The sequence below is a fragment of the Amphibalanus amphitrite genome, unplaced genomic scaffold (assembly GCF_019059575.1).
Source record: "Amphibalanus amphitrite isolate SeventyFive unplaced genomic scaffold, NRLGWU_Aamphi_draft 000308F_arrow, whole genome shotgun sequence".
NCBI classification, from domain to species: domain Eukaryota; kingdom Metazoa; phylum Arthropoda; class Thecostraca; order Balanomorpha; family Balanidae; genus Amphibalanus; species Amphibalanus amphitrite.
In genome coordinates this window covers 170,608-191,795 of record NW_024881803.1, presented here as the reverse complement: position 1 = coordinate 191,795, position 21,188 = coordinate 170,608, and the positions used below count along the sequence as shown (strand labels likewise).

The 21,188-nt window shown below is 57.9% G+C and overlaps 1 protein-coding gene across 1 annotated transcript in view; it reads left to right on the top strand.

Annotated features, from left to right (window-relative positions):
* The first annotated feature begins 959 nt into the window (after positions 1-959).
* Positions 960-21,188, top strand: part of LOC122388091 (speckle-type POZ protein B-like) — a 21,553-nt gene continuing 1,324 nt past the window's right edge. Inside the window, exons 1-7 of the mRNA XM_043378873.1 lie at positions 960-1,467; positions 2,044-2,176; positions 16,215-16,336; positions 18,732-18,883; positions 19,310-19,437; positions 19,711-20,067; positions 20,313-20,455. Coding sequence (XP_043234808.1) covers positions 2,051-2,176; positions 16,215-16,336; positions 18,732-18,883; positions 19,310-19,437; positions 19,711-20,067; positions 20,313-20,455 — 1,028 coding nt within the window. The 5' untranslated portion in view covers positions 960-1,467; positions 2,044-2,050. The remainder of the gene's footprint in view (positions 1,468-2,043; positions 2,177-16,214; positions 16,337-18,731; positions 18,884-19,309; positions 19,438-19,710; positions 20,068-20,312; positions 20,456-21,188) is intronic.

Below are 21,188 nucleotides of genomic sequence, written 5' to 3'. Positions count from 1 at the left end.
ACTATGACCCTTTCCGAACTTATCGGTGTTTTACATGGCGGGGCTACAACCCGGCCCCTTCGCCGTTTCGTCCCTCATTGAGGTAGAGCCCTTGCAAAAAAAAAAAAAAAAAGACGAACGAGCCTGTGCGCTGATACGGACCGAAGAGACTGGTATCAGATTTGAGATTTGTAGGTCACGGGTTAGACGGTGACGTTCTATTCCTTTGTCATTGCCTAAATAATGTTTGAGAGCATTTGGCATTGCTGTCGTAAAAAATGTGCATTTTCATTTGTCAGATTCATTGGTGAACCAATGTTTATTTTTGTTTTGTGAAGTATTTTTTTCGTAACAGATAGGATGCCTGCTATAATAATAATAAAAATAAGGGAAACATAATTTAAACAAAAGTTATCGTAGTCATAGTTCATACCGCTTACTACGTTTATTTTCGTAACCCCGCTATAAATGACGTAAGTAATGCAATGATCTAAGGGAGAGCATTGCATGTTGATGTTTCGCTCTCGATGTCTGCTATTACTTTCACGAGTCGTCGTCGGTCGTCTGCTCAGTGGCAGAGAAACCAAAGCGACTTTCATCCTTTGTTCGCTGTCCCACGATTGTAATTCACGTGCCCTTCACTCTTTTTTTTTGGGTTAGGCCCTTTCGGTCGACAAGACCATTGCAGAGCCGGAAGGATGATAGGAATTAGGGGGAGACATTGGTCTGGGCAAGCATCCTAGTGAGTCGCCGGGGCTGAGCCCGTCCAGAGGACAGGCCACCCAGCCCCAAGGCACTCACTGCACCCGGCTACGGGGTGCGCTCCCTCAGGAGCAGCGGTGCCGCTCCAAGGGAGCAGCCCGCATGAGATAAAGTTGCCTGTCCAGCCCGGAGGGGGTTGCGGCGTGGAGGAGAAGGATTTCAGTATCCTGAGGATAGAAGCACGGAAACCCTTCACTCTTGAATCGATTAATTTTTGTCGACATCAGCAGCATCCTCGTTCACATTGGGCTTTCATAAATGTTCGTGCTTACATTAGGACATAGTGTTTGTGATCCTTTGATTATCAATCATACAACAGTATACCCATAGGTATCATTCAATTTCTGTTCGCACAGCGAGAGCTGTGATTTGGTGGCGGCATCTCTTTGGTCCGGGGCGCCGGTGAACGCCGCGGCGGGCTCGGGGCGACGCGACCAGCTGACGCGTCAGACGCTGGCCAACGGTGGTGGGGTGCGGAGCGAGTGGGCCGCCCGGTACGCTGCGGTGGCCGCGTGAGTGCAGTGTGAGTGAGCCTCCGACGGTCTCAGTCTCCCCTTCTTCGTGTTCGTCTCGTCCCGAGCCCGGCTGTCGGTTCGCTGCCGTTGTCTCGTATCGTGTGACGTTTTTGCGTACGACGTGCACTGTTCGCGTTAGGGAAAAGGTGTCTTTGTGATACGTGTTCTCATCGGCCGTCAAACTGGATTCACCGCCTTCCGGATTATTTAAGTGAGTATGAGTGCTTTATCATAATATGCTAATATCATAGTACGTATTATCATTACGGCTTTCATCTGATCTTTGGATAGCGCGCCTGACAAGCGAAGATTCCGCCCATGCATTTCAAATGCAGTCCTTTGTGGAAGGATGTTTGACATGTGAATTTGAAATGTGCGAGAAAATGCTTACATTTACTGATAAAGTTGTTTTAATTCAATTCAAATTAATTTATTCACACTCCATGGAGCAGATGGCGTTTGCTTTGCTTATGCCTGTGAGGTAGACTGTGCCGCACGGTCTCAGTGTCCTGCGGGACAGCCTACGTCGCAGGCTATAATGCAGATTCCAGCCGAGATGCCGCCTGCACGGTATGCTGTGCCGCAATAACTGGGCACCACGGGGAGGGAATATCTCAGTCCCCGATAGTGCATGTGCTTTACGTTTGATTTATTTGTATTTGGTAATGGCATTTGTCTGTCTGAAACGATCACGACTGTGTAATCTTCACATTATTTGGGCTGTGTGTTGTATATTTTGGTCGTCCTTAGTGCTGTAACCTCTGACCTCGGTGACCTTTGCCTCCAGCCGGGCGATGGTGAGCGAGGCGTGCCCACAGCCTCGCGGCTCGTCCGTGATGGCTGTGTCCCGCGTCTCCAGCCCGCCGCCGACCTCCAACGAGAACTCTCAGCCCACCGCCGAGAACTGGTGTTACACACAGGTGAGTTGGACAGCACAGCTCCATTTTCGCTTCAATCTCGTGCCCTTGATGTAAACTGTATTGCGTTTGCGAGCCGCTCCTGCATAAACCAATTTACGTGAAAGTAATCTGCAAAAGGTCTGCGGAAAACCGAAACCAATCTCCATCGGCCATCGCACACGGAATAATTTGCGATTTACAGTGCGGCAGGAAAACGGTCGGCCGAGCGTGTGCCGCTATTTCAGCCGCCGTTCGTGTAACTCTGCGCGCCTCGTGTGCCGCCCTGCGTGTCTCCGGTCGCCGTCCGGGGTCGCGTTTGCTGCCGTCCGTTTCCGCCCCTGCAGAATGGTGTGCTGGCTGCAGAGACGGTGCAGCTCTCCGCCCACCAGCCCAGACAGACTCCCGCTGCTGCAGACGGCAGCGCGGTGCCCGTGTGTGTGCGTGTGTGGTGACTGACGCGAGGTCACTGTGCGGCGGCCGGGCTCGGCGACCTCGCGACGCCGGCGGCCGGTCGGCGCTGTCGGCCATTGTGCGTGCACAGGCGGCTGCAGGCTGCAGCAGCGCGGACCAGTCGGCCGGCCTCCCCACGCACTGCTCCGCGGATCGATCGACCTAGTTGTGACGGCGCAACGTGCGTGGCGCCGGCCGGGGGGAGGGCCGCGCGAGCGGCGGATATGGGTCACCGCCGGCCGGTACTGGGCACTGGCCCGACCGCCTCCCCAACCCCAGCGAGCACCCGCCGGCCGACCAACGATCGGTGGTCCCTTGGGTGTTCGTTGAGCCTGTCCCTTCACCTAAACCGTCCTCGAGTGGGAGCATGGTCGTCGGCGGGGATGCGCTCTCTCCGTGCATCGTTTCACCTCTGACGGCGCGGCGCACCCGCGGGTGGAGCGCCTCAGCGCGGGTCGGTCGGGGTGCCGAGAAATGGCACAGGCGCGCCGCTGCCGCCCAGTTTGGACAGTGAAACGCGCGGAGAAACGCCGCGTCTCGCCCGGGCCCGGCCGACTGGTCGGTTTCACCACCCCGCTGCTGCCAGCACGCACCGTCTCTTCAATTCGCCGGCCGAGACGGACTCTCGCCGGCTGTCCGTTGGTCGATTCCCCTTCTGGGACGGGTGTGGGCCGAGTGTGGCAGACCTCTCGGTAGTCATTTCGCGCCAGCAGGGCGAAAATGAATAGCTCTGGTATGGTTATTGTTTCATACAGTAGTGACTTGTAACAAAAACAATCTTGTTCGTAAATACACTATCGCGTGAAACCGAACCGGCTACGATGATTTCTTGGGTCGGTGAAATGGCGTTCCACAGGAATAATTTGAATTTAGTATGCCCTTGACGACATTCTTCGGTTTGATTTTCTCCAATGAACAAGCACTTTCCACCAAAACACCGATCGGGCCACCGTGAAGCGCGCGCTCCCCCGTCACGCTTCATTCTCCCGTCACCCACCCGACCATCATGGGGAAGCACCCACCGTCGGCGGGCAGGTGGTCGGCCCCGGCGTCCCCGTGGGGAGGGAGCGAGCCGGCGTCCCTGTCCGCTCCCGGCCCGCGCACCAAGGCTGGCCCCGGCACCCGAGGACGCCGTCGTTTTTACAGGGCCGGCACCCGCTCGCGGGGAGGGGTACCCATCTGGCCCAGGTGAGGGATCAGCTGATTGGGGACCTCCGCTGGGGAGGGAGGGGGGACGGTTCAAAACGGACGGGATAAGCGGGCCAATGTGAGATCCTACCTGAACAAGTCCGTCGTGTGTCAGCGGGGCGGTTGAAGGGCTGGGGAAAAGCGGAGAAGACGCGGCTGACACCGGCGGAGAGAGAGCCCGGAAGGCAGAGAGAGCAGAACGAAAGCGGCTGGTGATTGAAATAGAAATCAGCTGTCGGATGGTTACCCGGCGAGATTCCAGGCACGCGGCGATCTCCCATTGGGCCGGGAGGCTGGACGAACTATTACGTGTTCACATGGGAATAAACGAATCACATATTTTAAAAGCTCTCCTGTGTGCTCCCTGGCGAGCTGAGTAAAAGTTATTTCCCTACTTGATATCTACTTAGTACTTTTTGTTATGCAAGTATTTCATGAACACGGATACAAAAGTGCTCATTCGTTGTTCATCGCAAGGTCTGGCGTATCCTTGCGGAACTGGCTTCAACAATGGCCGCTCCCCGCAGCAATCTGTCCTCTCAGAGCCGGGCGGTATTTTCCGAACGGCTGAGGGTCATCTCTCCGGCGCGGCAGTAAGCTCCGACAAGGTTGCCGGCGGTGATCTCAGCTTATGCAGATGCCGGCCGGCGGGCCTTGGCCGGCCGGCGGCAGCGGGCGCACCTTGGGCTGCCGCAGCTGCGGAGGACGAGCAGTCAGCGCAAACTTCCCGTTCCTTGTCGTCGACATGGCCGTGTCCAGTTGGCAGCGGTGGCTCTAAGAAGCGGGCGCCCTTGGAGACAGCTGCGACGGCGCGGCGGCTGTCGCCGCTGCCTGCAGTTGTCCACCGCCCTTGCCGCGGCATGCAGACTGCTGTGGCGGCAAGCGGGGAAGAACTGATCCAAACCTGAGGTCCATATGCATACATACAGGGCACGGGGCCTTATAGCAGTGCTTGGTATGTCTGCGTCAGCGGTCGACTGTTTAGCTTGGCACTGTGAAGGAGTTCAGACCTGTCCTCCAAACCGGAGCCCGACGCTCCGCGCCACCGTGGCTCTGTTTGGAGCAGCGAAGGTCGTCCGCACCGATCGACCGCCCGGGCTGTCCGTGGCGGAGGTCACATCGGTCGGATGACGCCTGCTCCAGCCCCCCGGCCCCCCTGGCCCCCCGGCACGGCCCCAGGCGTCGGGGGCCGGCCCCGGTCTGACTCTGACCCGTCGGGGCCCCCAGCGGGGCACTGCGTCACCGACCGCGTCACACGCCGTCACAGTCTGCCCCTAAGGTACTGCGTCGCTGAGGTGACGACTAGAGGCACGCGTCACTTTACTGTCCTAGGATACCGTGACGCCCGCTATCGGCCCTTGACGTCACCAGCGACGCCACTGACGGTTGCCGACGCCCGGTCGAGGTGACCTCCACAGCTGTGGTGTCTGGGCCGGCGTCGGGCCCGCTGCCCAACCCGACCCTGGCTCCCGCAGAGCGGCCAAGTATTGTTGTCGGCTGTCGGTAGCTCCCGGTGGAGTACGGCCGTGACGGCGCACGGCGATGATTCGGCGAAGGTGACGCCGACTGGTTGTCGGGCACTCTCATATTTATCCGTCACGTAGCTTTATGCCCCTCGCTCGTGACATGTCACGCTCCGTCACGCCGGGCATCCGTGCGCGGGTCGATCGGACGGGTCACCGCTCCGCGCCCGAGTCTGTGGCTGTCGATAGCACCGGCCGTGCCCGGCGAGGGGAGGGGCGGAGCTCAGGGTCGCGTGCGACTGCATCCGCCGCCGAGTGCCGTCCGCAGCGGCGACCTTCAGCGGCGCGGGACGCGGCCGAGCGGCGCTGGCGGGGTGCGTCTGCAGCCGAGTGCGCCGCCAGGCCGGCCGGCCGGGTGACCTCCGGATTTGACCTCGTCCACTGCCCCGTCGGACCCTGTCAGGGCCGCGTCTGTCCCTGGTCAGAGCGCCAGAGACGCGCGGCGAGATGACGGGGTGACCTCGCGATGTCACTGAGTTGCCGACGGCGGTCCGCACCAGAAGGTTTCCTCTCAGAGTGGATGGGTGCAGTGATAGGGCCGAAGGACGATTCGCCGTATTCAGGAGAAGGGAGCGCGGAGAGCACTGGTGTGACGAGTAAGTTGCAGATTCAAGTCAGTTAGTCGGCAATGACGCAGACACTATAGACAGCAAATAGAGCTAAGGCTGGCTAGGGAGGCCAACTGGAGCGGAGGGCAACTGTACCGAACTGTTATGAAATATTCGAAGTCGATTTGGCTCAGGGCTATCCAAGTCGCAGTACGAGCATAAGACGCAGACTGCCTTTGATCAAGTGATCACTGCGGAATCAGTTTTAGGGTGCCGTCGACTCTTGTTGACACACTTGTCCGCACTTGACCGCAATCTGTCGCAGTGGTGTGATGCAGACGTGAGTCACTCGGGCGTCTCAGGGGCGCACACTTGATACGGCCGCCGGACGCCGGCTGGTGTGGCAGTGGCAGCACCTGGTCTGGGGATCACTGAAGCCCTCCTCACTCGTCTGCAGGAAGCTGGACAGGTCTGGAGACATGATTAGGTTCTGCTATGTGGCGTAAATGGAAAGACTCATTCGGTCTCCGCTGCAATGTTGCCCATATTATGGCGGCGGAAAACTCGGAAAGATGCAGCCTGCCAAGCTGGTTATTTGGTAACAGCAAATTTCTCGAGACAATGCGTCTGCCGGACGTCTACGGCCGAAAATATGTCTCTAATTGTACTAGATTTCCCTACTCCGTTCGGGGGGCTTATCTGGCATGCTATCAAAAAATCTAGGGCTTCAATACGAAGCACCTCTTCCAAGCTTTCTGGCCACTTTAGAACGCCAACCACTTGACATCCACAATCCACGGCGGATCAGTCCACAGTCGGGCTCCACCGTCCACTTTCCACGGCACCCGTCCAAAGTCCAATGTCTCCACAGCATCCACAGTCACACTGTCCACAACACCCGTGTCGCAATGGAGAGATGACATTTGGTCGACCTTCCGCTGCAAGGTCGCACCGATCGCCACCTCCATGCAAATTTATACGGCCGAGCCAGCAGGCGCGTTTGACAGGTGCGCCCAATGTCACGTGACGAGTGATCGTGACCGGCTTCGGCCGATTGTGGTGGCCACGTGACTCGGTGTTTGGTAACCCGAGTGATCGGATGTTATTTTGGAAGGTCGAGCGGGTCGTGAGATGGATTAAAAATGAAGGATCCCACATGGTCGCTCTGAAAAGATCTGAATAACTGTCGCTCTGAAAAGATCTGTTAGTCATTGGCATTGGATAGTCATCATCAGTCCCTTCTGATTAAAATCTGCACTCAACATAGCTCAGGAGGTATAGATGTTGCAGGCACTTTAGAAAATCAGTCATTTTGTAAAATGCCTAGGCATTTTACAAAAAGACGGCTGTTTGAAAAATGACTGAACGCATCCAGGCTTTTTTCAAAATGGCTAGCCATTTTACAAAATGACTAGGCATTTTGCAAAATGCCTGTCCAGCATGGAACGTAGATCCCACTGCAGATACTATGGCCAACAGTTTTTGGACGTCTTCCTACCTATAGGTACGTGTTCAGCCTGTAGCTGATCGATTTGAAGCTCTGTGATGACGACAATGCTGAGTAACGACCAGGTTGAGTTGCAGACTCGGCTGTAGCATACATAATTGTTTAGTTAACGCTGTAAAAACTCCCAAGTACATCAAAGCCGTTCATGTTCTGCCTGAAACTAGACCTAACAAAACCAGCCGGAGACCGGCCCTAGTCAATAGGCAAGCCCGGTTGATGTACATGTACATGTAAAAAGAATGAGTGTAGTCTTTGTTTGATTGTGTCTTTGTTTGACAGCTTTGAGTACCTATACTTGCATGGTCCCAGTTAAAAATATCAAGCTCCACATCGGGAGAATCATCAGGTCGCTTGGCGTAGGACGGGAGCGTTGGTTTCAGAAGACACTAACGCCTAAGTGTGTGGGATCGAATCCTCGCGACCTCTAATGGTTTTACAGATACAAGCCGGCATAGGGCCAGTCGTTTGTTGACGCTACAGATCGATCATTTTAAATCCAGCAGCGTCGCTGACGTGGGGGTTGGAAATGTCGCGGGCCTGCACTTCTCAAAATAGAGAGAGGTAGGTATGGACTTCCCACTGCTGGACTCCTCTGGTCATAATGCTGGACTGAGGACTCCTCGGTCCACCTACAGTCCTACATGCTACCAAATCGTATATAATTAGGTACTCGTATCTACAACACGCTGCTCAGTCATTTTGTGAAATGACTAGGTATTTTGTAAAATGCCTAGGCATTTTGCAAAATGACTGGAGAGTCAGTCATTTTGTAAAATGCCTAGGCTTTTTGCAAAAAGCCTGGAAAATCAGGCATTTTGCAAAATGCCTAGGCATTTTACAAAATGACTGATTTTCTAAAGTGCCTGCAACATAGACACGATTCCAATAGTTATACCGTGCGTCTATGGCTGTCGTTGTGGAAAGGCTTGTCGTGCCGTTGAGCGACCACAATTCGGCGCTCGCTGTGGGCATATCGTCTGTCAACAGCGGCCCCGTCCCCAGGAACAAGTCCGTCTAGCTAGCTGACAGACCGGTTGGCCTATGACCAAACCGAACCCGTCGCTGCCGTATCCGGCTTGGTATCCCTTCCCTTCCCGCTTTTGGGGCCGTGTGTTATTGTTTCCTCGTTCCATGTTCTATCAAATCCTGCCCTGACCTGTCCTGTCCTGTCCTGCTGTCATGTCCTATCCTATCTTTACCTGCAGACCTTTCCGCGCCGTACTATCACGTTCATTCCCACCCTTTCACGCGTCCGTCCCGGCCGGTGCCGGTTCAGCTGGTCTCGGTTTGTGTCAGTTTAGAAAGTAGCAGGCCTGTATGTGTGTCAGCGCGTGAGTGGCGAGCAGGCGCCGTTTGCACAACTTGTCCTCTGCCGGGGTCAGAGCGCTGTCATCTCCCGGTCCCGACAGTGGCGGTGCAGACCGCGGTCTGCGGGTCATAATGGGAGAACCGCATGGGTAAGGCGGGCGGAATGCGTTTCCTGCGGTCGACCGCAGCATATGCTGTGGGCTGCAGCGCTTTGGAAATGATTGCATCAACACGGCGCGCTGACTTTTATTCGCCATGCAATGCACTGAAAGCTGGAGGTTTATTTAGGATATGAAATATTTATTGAAAGCTACATTTAGGCAATTATTTTATTTATTTGTGTTCGTATCTGTATGCATGGGTCCTAGCTGCCCGTGTCGGTGTGTCTGTCTGTCAGTGTGTCTGTGTCCCAGTTGAGGTGTGTACTGTGTACCCGGGCAGGCCACTGGGTTGGTCCGCACCGCCCCCGCAGGCCGAGGGCCGATGGTAGCCCGGTTCATGTCCGCCTGCCAATGGCTTTGTTTTTCTGCGGGAGGCAGTCCCGCGTGGGCCATTAGTCGAGCACACGTGGAATGTCGTGTTAGGCCGCAGTCTGCCCCCGCGATACGATACGGCTTGTCCAATCTGTGAACGAACTATTGGACCAGCGGACCACCGGACCGGCGGACCAATGGACCACCGGTTTGGCGGACAGGCAGACCGACTGATGAAATGGCCGGCTCGAAAGCGGCCCCGCATGCGCGATGAAGCGGCGTGGTGCGGCGCCAGTTTCTCCTGCGGGTCCGTCGGAGCCGCCCCAGAGAAATCCGCCGTAGAAATCCGAGCCGGCCGTGCTCCGGCGCCGATTTCATGCCGCTTTCTCGGCTGTCGAGCGGCGGCGGCGGCGGTCCCGGCCGGTCATGACTCCCCGGGCGGAGGGCTGGGCGTGCACGCCTTGCACGCCGTGCACAGCACGGTGCAGAGCACGCCCGTGCACGATGCACTGTGAATCACAGTGTGGTGCCCGGAGAGGCACCTTCAGATGGTTGCCGGTTCGATCTGGAGCAGACGACGGCGTCTGACAGTGATTTGGTCCCTGTACCGGCGCCGCACCGCCCCAACCGACCCACGTGGTCCCTCCCATCGTCCCACCCCGCTCGGTCACGCTGTCTCGACGCCGTCTCTGCGGTTGTTCGTCTCTATCCAGTCACATCAGCTGACGCCGACGCCAGCTGATAACACGACAGTTCCCTGCTCATAAATCGGCCTCCCACGAGCTCGCTCATTGTTTGACCGGAGGGTCGAATTTTCGCCAGCCCGAGTCCCGTCTGGCCTGATTTTGGGCGAGTGATGTCGAAACTGTGCGACTCAGAACTGGAAAGGTCAGTAGACACCGTTCGGCGGCCGCCTGTAACCCATCTGATGACCTACCTACGGTGCACGCGTCACGCGGTGGTATTCGGACAGGTGTGTTTTGAACTCGTCCATTGTTATCGTAATAGTGGACGGAACATTGCCGGTAACTCGGACCCCACCGTTACTTAGCAAGACAGCAGTAGCGGATATGGACTACCAGCAGGGCCGTCTCTATCGGCGTGCGACCTGCATCCTCCTCCCGCCCCGGCACAATCGGGGTCCGGCCGCACGCACCCCTGCCTGGCCTGGCCGCTCGGTGACATGGTTACCCGGCCAAGGTAACCAGCCGCCGATGGACGCCAAAACCGGGGCAACATTGAATAATGGCGGGTCGCGCGGCCGGTGCGGCGCGCAGCCGGCCGCCGGTGAAAGGTACAGGGACGGCGGCGGCGGCGGCGGCGGCAGCGAAGGCCGGCCTGCCTCTGCGCGGACTGCAGGAACCACGCTCGCGCTGGGCCAGGGACAGGACAGCGGCGGTGGTGGTGCTCGGTGGGTGGGCGGCGGGACGGAGAATACCCGCCGGTCGCCGCCGGAAGGGAGGACTGGCACCCTCGGTGAACCCGGCGGAACCCCGGCGGACCGCGATGGGGTGTCTCCGTCCCTCTCCTCTCTTATCTTTCTCCTATCTGCACCGGGCGCCGTCACCGGTTAGTGGCCGATCCGCCGCGCCACAGGGACCGGCCCTACAGGCCTGACCGGCCGTCTCCGCGCCGCCTGCACCCGCGCCGTCCGGTCGGCGGCGCGTGCCGGCCGGCCGACCGCGGTCTGCGACCCCTGACCCCGCACTGACCCCGGCCGGCGCGGTCACCGGCTGTCGACCCCGCCACGTCGCCTTCGACGGCAGCGGAGCGTCGCGGTCGATGGCTGCCTGGGGAGGGGTCGTCAGCCGGCGGCGAGCGCCGCGGCCGCGAGCGCCGCGGCCGCGAGCTGGTGCAGCTTTGTGTGACGGAGGGCTGGGCGGGTTGGGGTAGCTGCCCTGGAGGGAGAGACGACTCCCGGCAGAGATAACGACCGGTCGATGGACGGCGGAGAACGGCAGGAGACGGGGATGTCGCCAAACAGCGCGCGGCGAGCAGCCTGCCTGGGAGAGCCCGAGGGCGCTCTGATTTGGAGATAGATTAGAACGGTACCAATCCAGCAGCGCCGGCATTCTGTGAATTTGCACGTGACCGGCTGCAGCAGAAATGTTGTGATATAAGTGCAGGAAGTTGGCACGATATGCTGCTGCGGCTGAACTTTCCGCGAATGAACAGTACCTGTGCATTTCAGGAAGTCTGAAGGTTGAACTATTTGCGCTAAGACAGGTTCTGTGTTATGGTTATGCAAGGAACGGAAGTGAAAAATGTTTCGCAGTGAAATATTTAGGGGCGCTGGTGGCATAGGATGTAACGTCTACGGCGATACGGTTACATAAAACATCCACATCGTTCTGAGACGTTCTCGGCCGTTCTTTCTGATTCATTTGAGGTGCGTCATTTATGAATCTCCTCGCTGATTCACTGTCTCCACGTCGAGTTACAGTTGACTCGTGTTCCGGGGTGCATCATTCCCGCCGGCTATTCAGTCGGTGCATCATCAGCGGTTGGAGGAGCTCCGTCTTCGCTGATTGCCCCTCCCCTTCCCTTCCATCCCCTCCTTTCATCCCCTCCCATATAGACCCTCGCCCGCCGTTCCGGACCCAGGGGGTGTCTAAAGCCGAGTTACACCACACTGAATTTCAACATAAACTCACTTCCGGGGTCACATTAGCACTTACCAAGAGAACGGGTATAACACTAACACCGGTAGTGATGCGCTCACTAAATGCTGCTGCCATGCTCCAGCGTCACACGTCGCTGATCGGGCCGAACTGTCGGCGGCCGCTGGAGGGCGGTGCCCGGGCGGACGGCGGTACGCGGAGCCGGGCCGATAACCTTGACTCGTCTGCCTGCCGACTGGCCCGCTGGCGGCCCGCCACGGCCCGCCACGGCACGGAACGCCACGGCACGGCGCTACGGCCGGGCAGCGCCGTGGCGCGGGAGGTGGCGGGACGTAGTGGTGGGATGGGCGGATAGGCTAGAGGAGTGGGGAGGGTGGGGAGGGCTGGTGCTTCAGGTGGCCTCGTTTGATGAGACTGGCTAATGCGCCTGAGAAGTAACGAAAAACGTTATCGGAGGCCACGTCGAAACGTTTCAGCTGACGCAGCCCGGGCCGTCGATGTGGCGTTCGCTCGGGTTACTGTGTTGGCAGCCTTCCTCGGGTATTGATCATTTTCTGGCTGGCCCGTTGTCTTCGGACTAGTGGCACGGGTCGGGCCTGGCTCATCGTTCTGACCTTCCAATGACGTCACTCTGACGTCAGCGCCGACGGCGGCCAGCTGCGCGCCGCCCGTTCGGCCGTGTTTTCCCGCGTCGGCAGCCGACTTCGTCGTATACCCGGGGCCGGCTTCCCATGAGCTCATCGCCGACCTTCTGTGGGCTGTTTGCAGCAGCTGGAACTAACACCGTGCACAGCGCTCGCGGCACGGGCGACTCCGGTGTAGGAGAGCTCCGGCGGCCTCTGTGACCCGACCCCGCTCCTTCCCTCCCTCTCCCCTCCCGTCTGGCCGCCGACCGCTCCGTTTCGGGTCGCACCTGGGATCGGTCCAAGGTCGTCCCCGGCGTCACCGCTCCGAGCGACATCGGACCTCGGACCGGCTGACGACCACCGTCTGACACTCGCCGCCGCGTCGCCGACGCTGTTCGGCGCCGTTCGTCGACTCCGTCGGTCGTCGCCGCGTCGGACGACGACTCGTGGCCGGCGGCACGCGGCAAGCGTCGAACAAAGAACTCCTGCAGGGTCTGGGGAGCTCGTGCAGAGCTGTTTCCGTCTCAACGACACGTGGTGCTCTGATGGAGATATTGCGTTCGCGTCCCAATCTCGAAAGGCTGTAGGGTGGGTGAATAATGCGGTTATTTTCGCACGTCTCTGTAAGGGTGGCGTGTCGTGTGGGGTGGGGTGGGGGTGGTAATGGAAAGGGTAGCGGTGCCTGGTGAATGTATGGACTTATGGTGAAAGGTGGGACTTCAGGATGGCTGCATCTGGATAATGTGTGGTCATGGGCCAAACATTTTCCGTGTCGCACTTCGGCAGTCGCTTTCTTACTAGAACGGCTTCCCCCACCGCCTTCGAGGGTGACAATACATTTGTAATTCTGTCGCGCATTCCTCTATGTCAATTGAACTGACCAACGGACTGAATCTTCAGACCGCTTGACCTGACCCGGCCCCGGCCTGACCCCGACCTGACCCGTCTCTGACCCCGTCTCTGGTGTGCGTGAGAGTCCGCCCGGCACCCAGCGCTGGCCGGCCGGCCTCCGGCGCCAGCGGGGAATCGGGAGCAAGGGCGTCGCTCAGAGAAAGTGCGCCCGCGCGCCGCAGCGCCCCGCGCCGCCGTGTCGCGCCGGGTGAATCGTTAGGGGTGGAAACTGGCTCCCCATGGACTGGTGCGACCCGAGAGGCTCTAAACTTAGTGCCGTGTGCACTCTGAGACTGAGAATGATATACAAAGAAACTCTGCACTGGCCAGCGATGTTGAGCGGACAAGCTTAACAGTCACTGTAGCTGGTGCCCATCCCAATAGAGCACGGTCAGGCACAACTTTATCCACACCAAACCCTACCTATCCGCGCGCCCCGGTGCGCTCCAGCGAGGGCCGTGAAGGCTGCTCGGACGACCGGTCTCTCCAAAGGCCTGCACAGGAGGCTGCGCGGCCCCGCAGTGACGGGCGCCAGCGCCGCTCACAGGCCTTGGCAGCGCGGTCGGCGTCATTTCCGGCCTCACCAAGCCGAGGTCGGTAAACGCACGGCGTCAGGACGCTCTCCTCTCTGCGCCGAGCTGGAGCTGACCTTGTCCCGACCCCGTTCCTCGAATGGTGTCCCCAGTGCCGGGGGTTATGCCGTCCCGCTCCGAACCACTCGCTTCTCCGTTCATTATACAACGTCTCACTCTCATCTCACTTGTTCCATTCCGCCTTGTCTCTTCTTGTTCCGTCTCGGTCTTGTCCTGTCTATTTTCCTGCGGTAGCCGCCGGTACTGACTCGCGACTACCGGTATCGGCGTTACATCAGATCATTACGCATGCAGCTGCTCAGGACCGTCCCGCTGCAATGAGTGGCCCTCCGCCCCGAGTCACTGCAGCGGGATTAAGGCTAAGCCGCGCGCACTATAACGGGCAAGTGTGTGCAGTGCTGCGATGGTGAGCGGTCCGCAGGGGCTGTTCGCCGCGTCAGCCTGCCGAGCTGACCTGGGTCGAGCGGTGTTGATAAGCCAGCCGGGGTCGAGATGAGTAGGACGCCACTGGCCTGATTTTAGTCGCGGGTCAGCCGAGTCGGTCAGCTGGAGAGGAGAAAAAGAGAGGGAGAGCGAGAGAGGGAGTGAGAGCGAAGGGGTGAGGGGTCTCTCTCTGCCACAGCGAGGCAGAGAGAGAAGAGAGAAGCCCTCCGTGCCATTTGGCGCCGGCTTTCACGCGCGACAAACGGCTTCTTGCAGCGTGAGAAAGTGTGTGGGTCGGAGAGAGGCGGGCGGCGCGCCGCTGTCGCTCGCGCGGCACCCTGTCCGCCCCGACCCGCCCAGCCCAGCCCGGCTGGCGGCCCGGCCCTGCAGCCGCCTTTCTCTGGCGCACGGACCGTCACCGTCGCCGTACCGTCACCACCGCCGCGCCGAGCCGGTTGCAAAAAGGGCTTTCTCCGCACGGCAGTGTGAGCCGCTCGCTCGATGCTGTTGCTTCATCTCTGTCACTGTCTGACGGCGGAAGGCAGCTCGGGGGCTGTGGCAGCTCGGGGAGGCTGCCACAGCTCGACAACTGGGGCGGGTCGGTCGGTACCGGCTCGGTATTGATCGCCGAGCGGCGGAGATGCGCCTGGGAGGTGTCGGTCGCTGGGGTGGCTCGACCGAGATGCTGGTGAAAAGGTACACAGACCCAAAGATAAATGAATCCGAGATGCTTTCTTGGGATGGGAAATGGGAATGTCCTACGTGATAATATAGACGCCTTGCAATGGGCCATTGCAGGGCTGTGTCAGACTGCACACAACCCAATGCCAGTCCACATGCAAATGCATAGATATGTAGTGTGGTATATGATTTAATTTTAGACGTTTCAAATAGTGTCCCTCACTGTCTCACGTTGGACAAATACGACATAAATTGCTCACACTCACTACACCTCAGACACAACTATCACAATCACATCAGTCCCATCTCCGCCTCATCCCAGTCATCTCTCCTCTCTGCCTCCGCCGCCTCTGCCACCGCTCTGGCCGACGGGTGCCGCTACCTACCGCCGCCCCATTTTCGGCCGCCAGTCGCCGCCAGCGCGGGCCGGCTGGCCGGCTGACCGGCTGACCTGACCTCGACAGGTGCCCACCGCTCGGTCCCCGGTGACTCACGGGACTGAGAGCAGCGGTGGCTGATCGGTTCTGGGGCGGGTCATCCCGCGCCGGCTGATGGGTGTCTGAAGTGATAACAGATTCAGGCTTGAACCGTGTTGGCTCGTTTCAGAGTGTAATAAGTACTATAGTTGGTGTGGTTTGGTCAGTCGAATAAAACATCACCGGGCGGACACTGAGCTTATTTTACTATGGACAAATAGGTAAACTTGGCGACCTACTGTACTATAAACCGCCAGGGGGAATGTTTAAACAATTTAATTATGTGTGTAAAAATAAGCAATGAAAGTTTATTATTTTTATCGGATAGTCCAACGTGAGGCCAACGTAAAGCCGTTCTCCCCATAAACATGTACGTGTTAACTCCTCTAACTGATTTGCACGACATGCTGGAAGCATGTTTCGGTTGCCCTAGTGCCGGTTTGGCGCTCCATTTGCAGTGGTAAAACTGTTATTGTTGGCACTAGCGCCGCACGGTTGAGCGGCCGAGCTGTTAGTAGCCGTGTAACACCTGCCTTTCACATTGTAATCGGCGGCGGCGCGCGGGCTGCAGGCCATCGCCAGCTCGGCCCGCGCGCCTGCTGTCCCCTTCACATGACCCAGTGAGTGGCAGCACCCTCCCCTCCCCCTCCCGCTCCGCCGGCGGCACTTTTACCGACCCATATCCGTCCGCGGCGCGTTGCCCCACCGCGCGCGGCCCGTCCTGACACCGACCTGCCTGCTGTCTCCGCAGGTGAAAGTGGTCAAATTCAGCTACATGTGGGCCATCAACAACTTCAGCTTCTGCAGAGAGGAGATGGGCGAGGTGCTCAAATCGTCCACCTTCTCGGCAGGAGCCAACGACAAACTCAAATGGTGAGGAGGGTGACGGGCCGGTGCGGCACAAGGACAGGGTCAGGGACAGGCCGAGGGTCTGGAGAGCGGGGTGCGAGGGACTGATTAGTCGGAACGGACACACGGAGACGGGAGACAGCAGGCAAGAGGTTGGACGAAATTACTGGTCGATAGGAATGGGAGCACACGGTGGGTCAGAGAATGGAGCGTCGCTAGTGACGGGTTGGTAACAACAGCGGACGACAGTCTCCTGCACTTTCACTGGACCCGTGACGATGGCGCGCGAGCCGCGTAACGCTCCCTCCGACTGTGTCACGCATGTGACGAGGGGCGCCTGGACACGTGCCGCGTGCCACGTGCGGCCAGCGCGGTGTCACGCGGCGTTTCCGACACTGGTAACATTTCCGACGTCCCCCTGTCCTGAACTGGGGTCAATTCCTGCGGCCGATGTGATAGACATGGGGTGGTGAGGTCCAGGGTCCAAATCACACGTGGGTCGCTGTGTGGGGCGTTCGGGACCGGGTGGAATTTGGTAGTGGAGTTTGCCCCGGTTTTGTACGGACGTCCCGCTCGCTCGCTCTGTGGACGGTTCGTTGTGAGGCGAGAGGGACGCGTTCATAGAGCACCTGCCGGCCCGACCGTCGCTCCGTACCGCCGCTGGTCTGTGAACTGTGACGCTGGTCGAGGAGCGTTGTTCCCCTCCGGTCCTCCCCTCTGTCTCCCCTCGGCGACGGGTCCGCTCTCCCTGGACCCTCGCCCTCGCCCTCTCCCTCGCGTTCACCCTCTCCCCGTACGGCTGGCCCGGTCCCCTCCCGGGGTCCCTCTTTTTCGGCTGGCGGTTCGGGGCTCGTACCGTCCCCGTTCGTTCGCCGTCTGTCCGTCTCTCTGTCTCTCTGTCTGTCCGTCGGTCCGCGTCGGTCTTTCGCAGACATTGGACTCCCTGCCCCTGCATTGCACTAAAGCATACTCTCAATCTAGCGCTCTCTGTGAAACGTATTTTTACTCGGCGATGACTTGTATGCGTGACTGTGTGTACTGTGTGTGCGTGTGTGTCATTGTGTGTGTGTTTATGCGACATCATTGCCTTGCTCTTTTATTCATCTCTGACTAAGGACACGTAAAAGCTACGCGTTGCTGTAGAGTGTCTGCTATTGTCAAATACAAATACAAATACAAATATATATCGTTTCTCGCCAGTTCTGAACAAAATTTTTGCAATGTTCCGCCCTTTCCAACCCTGGCGCACGCCGCCCGTCCCAGAGATCGTTTCGTGTGATCCGTGGCTTACACAGCAGTGAAATGTGCGATGGGATGGGTGGTTCGCGATGAGCTGCAAATAACACACCTTCCCTGATGGTTCGTAAATTGTCATGTAGGTACCCGTGAGAAGTTGATGATGTTCACTTCACCGGTAGTTATTCGAAATCGTAGGATCGTGCTCATCCTTAAGGTAATGGTATGTCTTCGTTTAAAAACGCTTAGGGTAACCATGATTATGATTTCGGCTCAATCTGAAGCCCTCGTAGGCCAATCGGTCAGCTTTTTGCCTTTGACATGTGCATTTCCCAAAACTCGCGATAAACGCGACAGAAAATTCTGAACACACTGCCTTTCCGATGGGTCCCTCTCTTTCCTTGATTCGGCGGACGCAAGGTGCATGCCTCTGAGCGCCGCTTCGAACCAGCGTTGTGATATAGGTGCAGCTGTCGCCGTTATCAATATCCACCACCCTGCCTCATATCACCTCAGCGCGACCGGTGCGCTTGTCTGGTCTGTGTGCGTAGTCCTCCGGTGTGTGTAGGAGCGTGTGTGCGTGTGTGTGTGTGTAAGCGCCCGTGGCTATTTCTGGTGGGCGGGGCCGGTGCCAGCGGGCTAGGGCGGGGCAGGAGCGGGGCGGGGCGCTGTGTTTCGGGTCGGTGGGAGAGGGGGAGGGAGAGGTGGTGGGTAGAGGAGGGGACAGGTCCTGCAGCAGTGCAGCTCCCCGGCTACGGCGTCCTCCACGGCTGTAGTTCTGCCAACAATAACAGCTCGGCGCTAACTTAGTCGGTTGCTGTATTAGTGAGATGAGCTATCCGCCGAGCTGAGCCAGTGAGCCATCCACTGAGCTGAGCCGAGAGCTGCGAGCTCAGCGCTCTACATAATGTCAGGCTCGCTGCAGCGTGCAGTGATAGTGACTGGCAGCTCTGGTGATAGACTGACCGTGCTCTGAGGTATGGGACGATGTGTTCCGGGTATAGAGCTCGGGTTTATTTGGATGACATGATTCCGATGTTGCTTGTTAATGTACCCGGGTTAGCCTCGGTGATATGCCGCGGTAATCGGTCAAGACAGTGATTTATGGCGTTAGTTGAGTTGTTTGTGATCGGGTGCTGCTCCTCGTGTCACGTGAGCTGACGTTACGACATCCTTGTTGCAGGTGTTTGCGGGTAAATCCGAAAGGACTAGACGAAGAAAGTAAAGATTACCTCTCACTCTACCTTCTACTAGTAGCGTGCAACAAACAAGAAGTTAGGGCTAAATTCAAGTTTTCAATTCTCAATGCCAAACGAGAAGAAACCAAAGCTATGGGTGAGTTAAAAGACGCGCACGTGAAGGTATTGCAGTGAAGGCTGTTGCATATCTATGTCCATTGTCTCATCGATCAGTCATCGTGATTGATCATATTTGGAAATAAGCTGTGCTTGCACGTCAGTTACATGCACTGTGATGTCACAGAGCAGCATAGAGCTCACGGGCGTAGGGTTATGTAAATGCAGCCGAGTTATTCAATGATATTACCCTCTGAGGGCTTGTCTAAGGTCTCATCCCAGTCGCTGATCTTCTGCCCATCTGTCCGATTTCATCATCCGATCCGACGTGTGCTTTACCCACTAAGGTACTGCTACATTAAAATGTGATAGTTGTCTGCGGGTGAATCTTTGTCGCCGTCTCCGTCCACCTTTCTCCGCGGCGACAACGGCGGCCGACTGACTCCCCATTCTCCTCCGTTCTCAGAGAGCCAGCGAGCATACCGGTTTGTACAAGGCAAGGACTGGGGCTTCAAAAAGTTCATCCGACGAGACTTCCTCCTCGACGAGGCCAACGGTCTGCTTCCTGACGACAGGCTAACCCTGTACTGCGAGGTGAGAGATAGAGATAAAGAGAGGGACTGGGAGAAAGAGAAGGGGGAGAGAACTGAGAAATGCCACGGCCGTGGCTGTTCCCAGCCGATTGAGGCCGTAATCTGTCAGGAAATCGGTGTGTGATAGCGCCCACAGCCGGTGGTGCCGTTTGAAATCGCATTCTCATGCGGCGACCTCGCTTAGCGATTACAGAGACCTTGGATGGGCTGCGGCGGCGAGACCCGCCGCTGCTTCCACCTCTCGGCCGCGCCGCTAACCTCAGTTTTCCGGCAGGTGAGCGTGGTGGCGGACAGTGTCAACGTGTGCGGCCAGTCGAACCAGGTGCAGTTCAAGGTGCCCGACTGTCGGCTCTCGGACGACCTGGGTCAGCTGTTCGAGAGCCAGCGGTTCAGCGACGTCACCCTCTCGGTGGGCGGCCGAGAGTTCCAGGCGCACAAGGCGCTCCTGGCGGCCCGGTCGCCCGTGTTCGCCGCCATGTTCGAGCACGAGATGGAGGAGCGAAAACACAACCGTGTCGACATCACCGACGTCGACCATGAGGTGCTGCGCGAGATGCTGCGCTTCATCTACACGGGAAAGACCAATAACCTGGAGAAGATGGCCGATGACCTGCTGGCGGCAGCCGATAAGGTCAGACTCGGTCGGGTCGGAGGGTGGGGAGGGCGCCGGTGCGGCGGAAATAATACTTGGGTGTGGCCTGTGGGCTGTGGGATATGGTTTGGTTCATATACGAGACATTATGCGAGCCATATTTTGTCACATGCAAACCCTCTGTTTGCCTATCAATGTCACCTCTCGTTGCTACCTCCCGATATAACCTCTCGACTGTTATCCCCCTGCCCCACATCTGACCTGCGTCTGTCCCCACCCCACAGTACGCCATGGAGCGACTGAAGGTGATGTGCGAGGCGGCCCTGTGCGCCAACCTCAGCATCGAGAACTCACCAGAGGTGCTCATCCTGGCTGACCTGCACTCGGCAGAGCAGCTCAAGGCGCAGGCCATCGACTTCGTCAACATGTGAGTTTCTCAGTGATCGGAGAGTCCAACCGCAGAAACTCGGCGCAGAGCTGGCTGCGACGCACCGCGGGGAGCTGAGTTAATCCTTCAGTTATAGATCATATCACACCTGACATGTAGGCTATCGTTCCATCACATGTAGGCTTTACCCTGGCGTGAAACGAAAGCTGCTATTTTATCAACGTGGTATTTAGTTTCTCTGTCCGCTTTTTCCCGAGTGACAAGGTTAGCAGCCGGGTTTAGGCTAATATCTTTTGTCACCGACCCATAAGCGCTGTCACACGGAAGGGGTGTTCAGGTGCCGACCCCATTACCAGCGGACCTGCCTTACATTATATCTCTGAGTAGCGCCCACCGGGTCTCGAGCCCTGCGGTTTCTCCGAGTCTTTTCTCTGCGTCGCCCTGCATCTCAATCGCGCCGTCCGACCGGACTCTCACTCATGAGCGGGGTGAAAGTGTGGTCGATACCACTAGACATCGGGGAGAGAGAGTACAGCTGGGCCGGGGAGAGAGCACCGACGGACGGAGAGAGAGTGTATTTATCGACACGGGAGAGAGTATAAACGGTGCTCTCTGCCGCATCCGCTCTGACTGGGCTGCACCCATGTGATTTGTGTTACTGTGCAGTGTGCAGAGAGCTGCAATGTAACAGACTATTCCTTTCTCGTCGTCGCATGCGATCTCCCTTTAGTTTCTCTCCCGCTCTCTCCCCTCACTCACCAACCCTTGTTAG